General features: G+C 36.8%; 1 protein-coding gene and 1 long non-coding RNA gene across 2 annotated transcripts; both read right to left on the bottom strand.

Annotated features, from left to right (window-relative positions):
- Positions 1-205: 205 nt before the first annotated feature.
- Positions 206-7,134, bottom strand: LOC127172300 (tapasin-related protein). Its single transcript, XM_051121547.1, has 6 exons — positions 4,372-7,134; positions 4,000-4,048; positions 3,386-3,730; positions 2,986-3,279; positions 2,811-2,900; positions 206-1,425 (listed from the first exon to the last, which is right to left on the bottom strand). The coding sequence occupies exons 1-6, from the start codon at positions 4,372-4,374 to the stop codon at positions 1,265-1,267; spliced, it is 942 nt and encodes a 313-aa protein (XP_050977504.1). The 5' UTR covers positions 4,375-7,134; the 3' UTR covers positions 206-1,264.
- Positions 7,135-11,183: 4,049 nt separating this feature from the next.
- Positions 11,184-12,213, bottom strand: LOC127172301 (uncharacterized). The gene is made up of 3 exons (XR_007828617.1): positions 11,917-12,213; positions 11,622-11,671; positions 11,184-11,514 (listed from the first exon to the last, which is right to left on the bottom strand). It is a non-coding gene; the product is annotated as an uncharacterized LOC127172301 (long non-coding RNA).
- Positions 12,214-12,862: the final 649 nt, after the last annotated feature.

The following is a 12,862-nucleotide window of genomic DNA, read 5'->3' as shown; positions in this document are numbered from 1 at the left end:
AAAGCAGATTTATTTTCATAGCCGTCTTTGCTCATATTTACCAAGGGTGCCAATATTAGTGGAGGGCACTGTATAAACATATGGTAAGACACACCAGCTTCAGTTGTCACTGCCATTTATAAATCCTCTCTCATGGCCTCCATTTTATGAACACCCTTGCTGAAAAAAACAGCTAAAACCAGCTTAGGTTGGTTGGCTGGTTTTAGCTGTTTTAAGATGGAAGTAGCTGGTTTTAGCTGGTCTTTCAGCCTGGTCAGGCTGGTTTTAGCTAGCCATTCCAGCTGGTCTCCGAGCCTGACCAGCTAAGACCAGCCTTGAAGTGGCCAAAACCAGCCTCCTGATCAGCTATGACCGGCTAAGACAGGGGTGTCAACCTCCGGTCCTGGAGGGCCGCAGCCCTGCAGAGTTTAGATGCAACCCTAATTAAACACACCTGATCCAACTAATCAAGTCCTTCAGGGTTAATTGAAAACTGCATAGTATGTGTGTTGAAGCAAGGTTGGCCCTCCAGGAACTGAGTTTGACACCCCTGGGCTAAGACCAGCCCGGATGACCAGCTAAAATCAGCCAACCAGCAAAAATGGGGACTTTTTGCCAACTCTTTTAGGGTTTGGACTTGGTTCTTTTGTCACATTCTGTTTTGCCTACTATATTGTGGGGAAGTATGCAGCCTGTGTCTTAAAGGGATAGTTCACCCAAAAATGCAAGTTCTGTCATTAATTACTCATCCTCATGTCGTTCAAAACAAGATCTTTGTTTATCTTCAGAACACAAATTAGGATATTTTTGATGACGTCCGAGAGCTTTCTAACCTTGCATAGACAGCAATGCAACTACCACGTTCAAGGCCCAGAAAGGTAGTAAGGACATTGCTAAAATGTCCATGTGACATCAGTGGTTGAACTGTAATTTTATGAAGCTACAAGAATACGTTTTGTGTGCAAAGAATACAAAAATAACAACTTTCTTCAACAATTTCTTCTCTTCTGTGTCATTCTTCGACACGTCCATGAGAGCACCACAATGCATGCATTAATGACAGAATTTGCATTTTTGGGTGAACTATCCCTTTAAGAACTAGCTTGAGCAATAGCTGTTAGCCAAGATGTAATCAATGTTACTTTTTTAAATTCAAATTGAGTCAACCTTTTTGTAACTGACTTTTTAAAACTATTCTAAGCAGTTTATGCAACAAGCCCCATAACTAACTGCTGTTATTACTGCGTAGTGAATGAGATACACACAAATCTGACATTGTGCTCATTCAGTGTTTATTGTGCAAATGAGCGTGGGCAGGGCTGCATGGGACTGGATGATGGTCACCCAGTGTTGAATACAGTATCTCAGTCAGCAGGTGTTCATGAAGGACAGGCTCAGGTGTGACACACACTCCTACAGGAGATACAGACTGCTGACGTCCTCTTCCTGGAATAAGGAAAGAGCAGATTAATGCACACGATAATGAAGATTGGGGACATTTGAGATAAAATTAACTCCCTATAACAGCATTAGTCTACCTGACCTGATCTCATGACAAAAACGTACCTGTGGGAACTTTTTCACAAGATGCGAAATACGTACCAATAAGTACATATTACTGCAGTTTCCAACAGAAATGAACACATCGAGCACTTGTAATCATTTTTGTACACAGTTATGATTATAGCTTCATATGTTTCGCTTTTCGGACATAACAAGCTTGCTCGGTAGCTCAGCTGGCACTGAATTGGACTTAGGATGCGGAATCATTGGGTGCGAATCCTGTGTAAAACATGACTCATGATGAAAGAGCTGAAAGATAAAACAAGCTAAAATGGTCACATTCGCTTTTGTTCATACTATCAGGAAGGTTTAGGTGTAGTGCAGAGGGTATGTTGTTTTAAAACGTCACGGAGCATTAGAGTTATAGCATCACTCAATGGACATTTCAAGTCAGAACTGCGGTGACACATACAAAACCAATGTCACATAAAACGTACCATATGTATGTTCATCAGTTCCGGGGGGAAAAACGAACACTTTTTTAGCGCCACTCAGTGGACATTTCACATCGAATGTACACGGCAGTAACTTTCCCACAGGTATGTTTTTGTCATGGGATCAGGCTGACATTAGTATGTATGTGGGCACAATCAGGTTCATAGAAAAATGCAATGTTCTGTTTTGAAATTCGCAGACTGATCAATCACATGATTGTGTAATTACATGAAATGTAATCACATGATTAATCACACAGCTGATTGGTTTCTTTTTACATCAACAGCCAATGAGCTCACTGCTCAGCATTCAAATACTTGGCTAGTACTTGCTGTAGCAGTTGCAGCACGCATCAGAAACCCTCCACTTCCCCAGCTCCACCTGTATAGATCTGCTATGGGGTGATTTCATGTGTTATATAGGGGGGTTAATTTATATATGTTATATGAGCAGCAACAGTATTTCTTATATCCTCACAGCAGCTTGCTCTGCCACAGCAGCAGCAGCGTAGCAGATCTTTTCCGCCAAGACCAAACACATTAACATTGCCTTGTATATTACCATGCTAAACTCTCAAAGACTTGTCAAGACAGAACTGAGGTTATTAAGGTTTACCAGTAAAACCAAGAACTGGTATTAAGCGTGGGAGATTTGTGACTCACTGCTGAGATAAGTTACTTACATTAAAATCTGATAAAGTTACATATCTCTTAATACTCGAGAGGCGAGAGACATACTTTTAACAGTCCTGTTTTTGCACAAGAACAGTTTCGGTTTCAGAATCACATCTAAACCAGAAAAAAAAAACAATTACTATAAAAATTGAGACTTACTGTAATGTCTACAGATGACTGGAGTGATCAAAAAAATAGTCAACACCACTGTCAACATGACAAACACTACCGTTACAGTCACAGCTATGCCTACAAGACAGAATAATTGCAAAGGCCTCATTAATACAATATGTAACACACTGAAATAAGAAATACGTAATATCTCTAAACTTACCCCCATTTTCATAACAGACAAAGCTTGATAAATTGGCCACGAGTGGTTTGTTTAAGGACGAGTGGTTTACCCAGCAGGAGTAGATAGTATCATTCAAGGTTTGTGGTGGCAGTATAAGGTATGATTGCTGTTTGAAGGATCCATCGAATGATTTGTTTGAGTATGAGCTGTTGAGGACGTCTCCATCTGTAATCCACAACTGTTCAAGAGAATCAGGGTAAAAATCCACAGAGCACAGAATCATGGGAGATCCATCAGGCCGCTTCACACAGGACAGCGATAAGATGGGACGCACTGTGAACAGCAGAAGAAATAATATAAATGTATTATTACATATTATTACATCTATCTATCTATCTATCTATCTAGTGTTTTTTTTTTAAACATGGAAATGACTTACCAATAACTTGAACTCTTTCTACTCCCAGATCCATTTGAGGTGGTTTTGCAATCCTCCTCACAGTACAGGTGTATGTACCGGTATCCTTAATTTGGAGATTTAATAGATCAAATGATATTTCCTCAGTCTTTGGAATCCATATAAATTTTATGTGGTCTTTGCAATTTTGTTGGTTTGTTTTCCTTGAACTCAAACGTACGTAACACAGTGTATGATTTAATGTTTGCAGAACCACTGTGATGATTTCCATGTCATTTGTTTGGTTGTAGTTACATCTGATTTTGGCAGACTGTCCATGATCGACAAAGAAAGCTGTAGCACGATTCGCTGCCACATCGTCAAAAGCTTAAAAAAAACAAAAACCAAAAAAAAACTTGAATCTTTCATGCCAAGCTATGAATTGCAACATTTAGGTTTTCTTTGTACAGGTACTTCCTGTGTTATCTGCCGAGGCACAAATGGCATTTTTGACAGATTCAAAAAGTACTTGATGTTACATTGTGACACTTTTATGTTAGAGGAAATTTCATATTTTAATATTGTTCAAAAAGTTACTAAAGATTGAAGCTAAATTAGCATTTAGGTTAACAAAAGAAAGAAGACATTTTTATTACCAAAAACCAAAGACAACAGCATCCACCCACAACAGATCAGAGAGAAACACTGCAAAAAAAAAGGTTTACGCAGAAATGTCATATGAAATATACAGTTTCAACCAAGATGTTATGCGTTAATTAATACGATTCCAGGCTGCATATTTTGAAGTGGTTACTTACCACAACGGAATTAAAGAAATATTCATTTATAAACTTTCAGTTTATTAGCTATTTTTTATAGATAGCTATCATTATACTTTTCTACACTTTTCTATTATAGCTGCATTTTTTTCTGATGTAACAACAAAAGCGAAAGAAACATAAAACATGCTTTTGACTTCTATACATCTACAGTAACTTTCAATTATCTTATAAGAATAACACACTCACCATCTCTCTTTCCAGGGAAAGCGCTATCTATGGGTTCTGCCACACCGTGTTATGCTGAAGTGTCTCATGGTGTGAAACTAGGTTGAGGCGGTGATTTCCTCTTTAAGTAAAGCATTGGTAATCAACATTTGACAGTAATACATCATCTGGATCCCGTCACATTCCTTTTTGCATTCATTACACATTTTACAAAGAGGAAGTGACTAGAAACATTCTAACAATGATGGACTGATTTTGTACTAAACAAAAGTTAAAAGAAAACAAATAAGAACCAAACACAGGACTGTTTAATCCATTTTCAACGTGTTGAAAAAAACAGCATATGCTGGTTAGGTATGTTCTGAAGCATGGTAGCTGGTTTAAGCTAGTTCTTTGTTGGCCATGAGCTGGTTTAAGATGGTCAGATGCATGGGCTAAGCTTAAACCAGCTCAGGACCAGCTTAAATTATTTATTATTTTTGAGCCTACAGTTGCATGTTAGCTGGGGGTCCATGAAAAGGATGTAAAAGATTTACATCACGTCTCTATATGTACTTGTCAACCACAAAGACTAGGTGGGCAAGACCGGGAAATTTAGTTTCTGGCCTACGACGCACCATGTGTAACCTGTGTAAACAACTTGAATATACTCAGGATAGAAGATTTAGCAGGGCCTAGAGATAGTGTGAGATAAAGAAAGTTTGATTTGACATATAAGAGTTCCCCAGGGCCTAAAGATAGTGTAAGATAGTGACAGTTTGGTTTAACATTTTATCTATTTAGATGAAAAAGCATGGTAATTAAAATACCATGCAAACCAAATACCAATACCATACCTCAATATCATTAGTCTAAATGCTCCTACATAATTCTTAAACACAGTTAATCTGACAAATACTAATTGTAAGTGCCTGCTTACAATTTTTATTATGGATTCTCAATTATAAACACTACAGAAAATTTGCTTTACAATCATCCCACACTGTACATTGGCAAAACCACATTTTAACACACTTTAGCCTACTTGTTACCTTTGTAACAACTGCAGGGCCTGTCGTGCATTAAAGCAAAGGTTATGTAAGCCGTGGTACTTGGTTCTTATAAAGACAATCTTCTGGTTGTGGTTTAGCATAGTCTTTATTGGCCTTTTTTCTTTTTGCCTGCACAATCAAACAAAGCCTGTGTTTAATGGTAGCTTATTTAAGTTGTTAAGTCGTAACTACCACATTTTGGTGAGGCTCAACTAAACGGGCTTTCACAATGGCAGTTTAGTTCAAAACAGAATGTGGTTTGCATTAAAAATTGGTCATGTAAAAGCCGTCATGCACACCCGGGGGTGTACCGCGGTACCAAACTAGAGACAACTTGTAGGAGGTGGTCAACTCAGTAACTTCAATCTGCACTTGCTCAGGAAGTAAAGTAACATGCACATGCGTTATGTTATAAAATCTTTAGTTCGGCTAAACACACATAGAGGATGAGAGGGACGAAGATTTAACAGCAGATTTAACAGGCGCTGAGAACAAACACACTTGGATTAGTACAGTAGCAAACTGAGAAAGTTATTTAAAAGCAGATAACTTTAAATGAACATATCATTGAAAGAATGTTTGCTTATCTTCAGTAAGAAGCCAAAGTTCTAAGAATGTTTTCTGTTAGCTGGGATTAGACTGTGTTTATCTATTTTAGATGTTGTTCTGAAAATCTAAAAAAATGTCTTCCTTAAATTTGACATCCTGCTGACACCAAGCAGAAATATATATAAGGAAGGACACCGATGTATTTAGATAGAGAGGTGTTTGAAAGGAAATGGTCATTATTTCCACTGAATTCTTGACTTATTTTTTTAACTGCTGAAGTATTGCGCAAACAGTGTTTTTGTAAAACGCATTAATGCAAGTTAACACACTTGATTTTCGTCAGGCAAAAATGTAGTGATTTTTATTGCATTGCACCAGTATAACAGATGTACAGTGTAGTAATGCTCTAAAACAAATGGTTACACTAAACGTCCTGTAGACCTCATTTGCTGTCTCCACCCAAACCTCTCTTGATCAACATCTTCATGCTGTGTTTGGGCAGCTGCACTTAACAAGCGATGAAGTGGTCTGGTTATTTTAACCACACCGTGTGGGAAGTTGTAAAGACATGTTGAAGCAGGTGATGCATCGAAGGTTGATGTAGGTCACTGATAAACATGCAAGACAGTACATGTTTAGTAAAATAAATAAAGATTTGAATTACTTATGACCTCTACTGTCTGCAGTTGTACATTGTTTGCTGCATTTCAAAGGAAGCATTTTGAAAGCCATATTCTCATGATAATTCATATAGTCTATGAAGGGCTGTTTTAGGCTGCAGCTATATTAAAGCTATAGCTACCCTAAAATCATTTATTCCCGTGCCATTCATGTCGTTAAATGCATAGCAACAGTTCTGCTGATTTAGCACAGCTCGGTTATATAACAGGAGGCTGCGGTCCGAGTGACGCAGGTAAACACAGATATGATAGTTAGAGAGCACGGTTATGAGTGGGATGTGGCTTGGTTTCCATTTACACAGCATGTGTTTTTGCATTTAAAAATGCAAGAGGGAGAAGGGCAGACAAACGAGGGAGGAGACAATGCAACATACCCTGGTGAACTCTCATATGTCAAACTTAATTGAGAAGTCTAAAAGGGAACCCCGGGTATTAAGATGTGTATGGCTTAATATAACATAAATTATGTCTGTTACTGAACTATGTAGCAGAAAACCCATTAAAGACTCGTTATTAAAAAAAAAAAAAAAGGACTATGGGTGGCACCATTATTTCAATGACGTAAAATGGCGGCACTCAATGAGCTACTGCTGCTACCTGTTGCTATTTTTACCACAACTCAACTCAGAAAATAAAATACCTATACAATGCAACATTGTGCAGCTTTTAGTTGTATTTTTTTAGTCGAAGGGCAACAAGAGAAGTCTTCAGTGCTTTTTCTAGAGATAAAAAAATAGAAAATAATGGGAAGATCACCCGCGTCTTTGTTCTCTCCAATTTAGCCATGATGCCTTGAGGCTTTTAGTAGACCACAGCTACTGAAAGAGCTTACAAACAGCAGAGATAAGAAATGCTGGATGCCATCCTGGCAGGATGTAAACATGCTGATGCTTGTCATGATGGCGCAGCCACTGAAAGAGCTTCTCAGCGCAGATTTTACTTGATATCAGGGAGCGTTTAGACTCCTTGTGGGGAGAAACTGATGGTACGGCATTTGGTTTAAGCCTACGTTTATATCCTTCACCACATGTAAGCTCTTTTAGTAGCTGTGGTCATCGTGTCAGTATTTTATTTTCAGAGTTGTGTATTCTGAATTGTGTTGTGGGAAAAACAGCAACAGGTAGGGGCAGTTGCTCACCAAGCACAAGCATTTCACGTCATAATTGGACCCCATAGTCCAAAATATGTATAAAACAATGTGGATTTTTTTAAATAACATAAGTCTTTCATGGGTTTTCTACTACATATTTCAGCAACAGATATCATTTACATTATATTAAGCTTGCGGGATGTTTTTTTGTGTAACTCGCACAAATGAAATCATTGCATAATGCTTTCCTCCATTTTCTGATACAAACAGACATGTCAAACTGGATGTATCATTAAGTTCTTCGCTAATTAGCTTGCACAACAACGCATCATGCAATTTTCTACTGATGTTGAAATTTTCAACCTGAGCAAAAGACGCAATATTACAACAATTGCATCGCCCAATTTGCGTTGGCAGGTGCAAATTTGCGTCTTTGCATTGTAAATAATTCAATTTGCCTTATGAATAATAACAGCGCATGCTCTCCTCCATTTTCTGATGCAACTGGATGTGTCAAACTGGACCTGTCAACTAACTCGACAATGCATCATTTCCTGTTCTATTTGAAAAAATTGTACATGTTTCCTAATTCATGTCAGCTGCATCACCCGGCGCAAATTCGTGACTATTTGCGTCTTTGCATTTACTCAGAGTTGACAACTTTTAAGTTCAGCTTGGAGTGAGATCCTTTTTTTTTTTTTTTGAGTGGGTAGTTGGGTTGGGGGGAGGGGTGGCAATCTCAATTCCATATCTATTTATGTGTATATACTGTACATATAAGGGGATAAAAATGCAGATGAATGCCTTTTTAGCACCATTTTACACTTGGTTTAAATTCAGTATTTGCTTGCATTCATTGTGTGTTATCATTAAAAAAAGTTAGTAAGTTATTAACTTTTTAAATTTCACATTTAAAAATATAGTGTCTAATCATAATCAATTCTAAATATTTATTCAAATGAAAAACTTAAAAATAATTAAGCAGGTATAACCTGCAATATTCTAGATACATGTATATTTAGTAAAAAGCCATACAGGTACCTAGTGGGTAAACCATGGCATTACAAATAAAAACATTTTTTTCCTGACCACAAAATGAAACTAATTTGCTTCTTTGCACTGGAATTTAAAACCCTTTTTTCTATTTAACCTCAAATATACTATATATATATATATATATATATATATATATATATAATCTCCTTATATAAATATTATTGAACTAAAATATAGAACATGCATTGTCACATTATAAGTAAGCAATACCTGAGGGTAACCCTTATAAAAAATTAACCATGGTTTAATATAGTAAAAGTGTAGTAACCATGTTTTTTTGATGCATTGATTACCACTTGTATAACCATAGTTTTACTACAAATACCATGGTTAAATTATAGTTAGTGTAGCAAGACCATGGTTAATTTGTGGTTACCATGGTTTAACTATAGAAACCATGGATTTTTATTTTTTATTTTACTTGTAATAAAACCATGTTTAACTTTCGTAAGGATTGCCTCTCCATCACTCTCCAGGATAAAATTATAAATTATACTGTAAATGTCATCGACGTAAAAATCAATGCATAATATGCTGTAATGTTTACCAAAAATTGCTGCAAATACCTATATAGTGAAGCTGTCTCTCTATCCTAGAGAACGACGCCGGCGAGATCAAAGCTTGTCGCAGCTCTGTCTGTTTTACAATGGCTCTGGCGTTAAAAGCGCTACATTTTGCGATTTACGTCACATCAAGTGCACCAAAACGGTATTTATCGTTTGAATTTAGTATTAAAACTTACACCATTTGAAAGCTGACTTTGTTTAATATCGCAAGCAGGTTTGCCAATTTAGCGTGAGATTTACATGGGCAGAGTGAGATCGTGAGACAGAGCCTGAAAGGTGTGTCTCACGCCAAATGCGTGAGAGTTGTCAATCCTGTATGTAAAATATTCACGGAAGTAATTGAATTCACGTTTGGTGTGCATACACATTTACATTACATTACATTGTTTACATTGAAGCGCATTAGAAAAACGATCACTATGTTCCCTTACGAGAAATGACATCACATTTCTGAAGTACAAAACATAAAACACGTGAGCCAAATATAATGACACCCCTGGTGAAAAAAAACAGCATAAGCTGGTAGGTATGTTTTGATGCTGGGATGCTGGTTAGGTATGTTTTGGTGCTGGTTTAAGCTGGTCCTTTGCTGGTTTATGCTGGTTCCTAGCTGGTTTATGCTGGTCCTTGACCAGCAACATGACCAGCATAAACCAGCAAAGGACCAGCAAAAACCAGCATCAAAACATACCTAACCAGCATATGCTGTTTTTTTCACCAGGGACGCGATAGATGATTTGAAAAGACAAACCTGTTTTTTATATATATTAAATGTCAGCATAAGCACACATCACTGTGTTAGCAAACACATCTAGCTACATCTATAATTAATATTTGGCTGAAATGTTGTAAGGATATGTAACAATGTGTTAAAAAAAAAACGTTCTACAATGTTGACTGTAGTCATGTTGCAGCGAGGCATAGGTCTACTGATTCACAAGCTCAGGTGCCGATTGAAATGCATCCACAGACTAGTGAAGTGCTCTACCTGGAAGAAGTTAAGAGCAGATACACACATAGCGATGAAGGTTTATTGCATATGAGATGATATTAATCCCCTATTACTTGAAAGAAATAACATCTGTACATTTAAGTCTACACATTTATAGATAAATGAGGTAGTTAAGTTTGACCAATAAAACCAAGAACTGGAAAAACGTATTCCAGTATACAGTTCCAGTATCAGAGTGCCAGTTAAAATAAGACACTTAGTATAGACAGAGTTTATACTTGAGACTTACTTTAATGTTGACACGCCTACAATGATCAAAACGACTGTCAAAACCACAGAGATGGTGAATGCCACTGCCGGAGCCACGATTAAATCTATAAGACAGAATTATTACAAAGGCCTGTTATAAACCACCTTTTACTTTTTTAAACTAACATTTTATTGGCACACAGTATAAGACACTGAAACAAGAAATACATTATAACTCTTAACTTACCTCCTTTTCCATAGCAGACGGAGATTGATAAATTGGCCATGAGGGGTTTGTTTAAGGACGAGTGGTTTACCCAGCACGAGTAGATAGTATTGTTGATAGTATTGTTGATTGCTGATTGAAGAATCCATTGAATGTTTTGTTTGAGTATGAGCTGTCGAGGACGTCTCCGTCTCTCATCCACAACTGTTCAAGAGAATCAGGGTAAAAATCCACAGAGCACAGAATCATGGGAGATCCATCAGGCATCTTTACACAGGACAGAGACACGGAGGGACGCACTGTGAAAAATGGAAGGATTAATACACTAATGTAATATTACTTATATCGTTCAGATCTACATAAGTATCATTCTATCTATCTGTAATGTTTTTTTCTGATTTTCAAGAAATGATTTACCAATAACATCAACTCTTTTAACTCCAAGATTCACCTGAGGTGGTTTTACAATCCTTTTCACAGTAAAGGTGTATGTGCCAGTATTCTGAATTTGTAGATTTAAGAGCTCAAATGATATTTCTTTAGTTTCTGGAATCCATGTGAATCTGATGTGATTTTCACAATTTAGTTTTTTCCATGTATTCTCATGTAAGTAATATAAACACAGCGTATGATTTATCATTTGCAGATCCACTGTCATGCTTTCTATGTCAATTATTTGTCTGTAGTTGCAGGTTGCAGGTTTGACAGAATCTCCATGATTGACAAATAAAGTTGTAGCATGATTTACTGCTGCATTGCCAAAAGCTAAAAAAAAAAGAACAGAAAATTGAATTTCTCATGCAAAGCTATAAATTGTACATTTAGTTAGAAGATATTTATGTCATATTATTCATAAATGTATCTTTTCTTACTGAAAGCTGAAGACAGAACCATCCACCAACAATAGATCAGTGAAAAAACACTGGGGGGAAAAAGAGCAAAGAGAAAGAACTTAAGTCACATACAGGTTTGTAACAACATGAGGGTGAGTAAATAATGACAGAATTTCTGTTTTTGATTAAACTACCCCTTTTGGTACATTTTGCATGGAGTGATATGAATAGCTACTGTTTTAATACAACAACTAAAGCAAAGGATTTAAAGCTGCAAATTATTCATATGTATCTATAATAGTTTTTTAAATATCTCCATAAGAATCACACTCACCATCTCTCTTTCCATGGAAAGCGTTGAGCGTGGCTTCTGCCTCACTGTGTTTTGCTTGAAGTGTCTCATTCTGTGAAATGGTTTGAGGTGGTGATTTCCTCTGTAGGTAAAGCATCAGTTTGCAGCAGTCGACAGCAACACATCATATGGACCTCGTCAAATGTCCTTTTTGTGTTCATTACACATTTCACAAAGAGGAAATGAATAAAAACATTCCAACAATGACTCATACATACTGAACTTCACAAACATTGATTAAAATAAACAAGTACACAAATGACCCAACATAACCTTACACCCAAGATGTTTGTTCCCATTTAGGCCACTAAGAGAAAGTTTCCACCTTTTTCTTTAACACGGAAGTAAGCTAATGCGTGAGACTTTCGAGTTCATTAGCGACTACTAGGGAAATAACGAGAAGAATAACAGAGTGCAGTAAGCGGTATACTTGAAATGTCAAATTATACTAAGTGACAACTTAGATATTTGAGTTGAATCAACTTAAAATTTTAAGGCAGCTGGGTTACTTACCCATCTGTTAAGTTCAGCAAACACAAATATCTAAGTTGTTACTTAGTACAACTTAACATTTCAAGTTGACTTAACTTATTTTAGTTGACTGAACTTAAAATTTTAAGGCAGCAGGGTAACAAATTATTTTAAGATGACTCAACAAATTGTGTTTTTTATTTTTTACAGTGTAGTGAACTGGCAAATGACAGACCCATTTCTAATCTTCCGTTTATGTCTAAAATTTTAGAGAAAGTTGTATCTGCTCAACTGTGCTCATTCTTGCAAAAAAAATGATATCTATGTAGAATTTCAGTCAGGTTTCAGGCCCCATCACAGCACAGAAACTGCACTTGTTAAAATCACTAATGACTTGCTTCTTGCGTCAGACCAAAGCTGCATCTCATTGCTAGTTTTACTTGATCTCAGTGCTGCG

Source organism: Labeo rohita, chromosome 10 (assembly GCF_022985175.1).
Source record: "Labeo rohita strain BAU-BD-2019 chromosome 10, IGBB_LRoh.1.0, whole genome shotgun sequence".
NCBI classification, from domain to species: Eukaryota; Metazoa; Chordata; class Actinopteri; order Cypriniformes; family Cyprinidae; genus Labeo; species Labeo rohita.
Note: the sequence above shows the minus strand (reverse complement) of the source record. Positions and strands in the feature narration are given on the sequence as shown.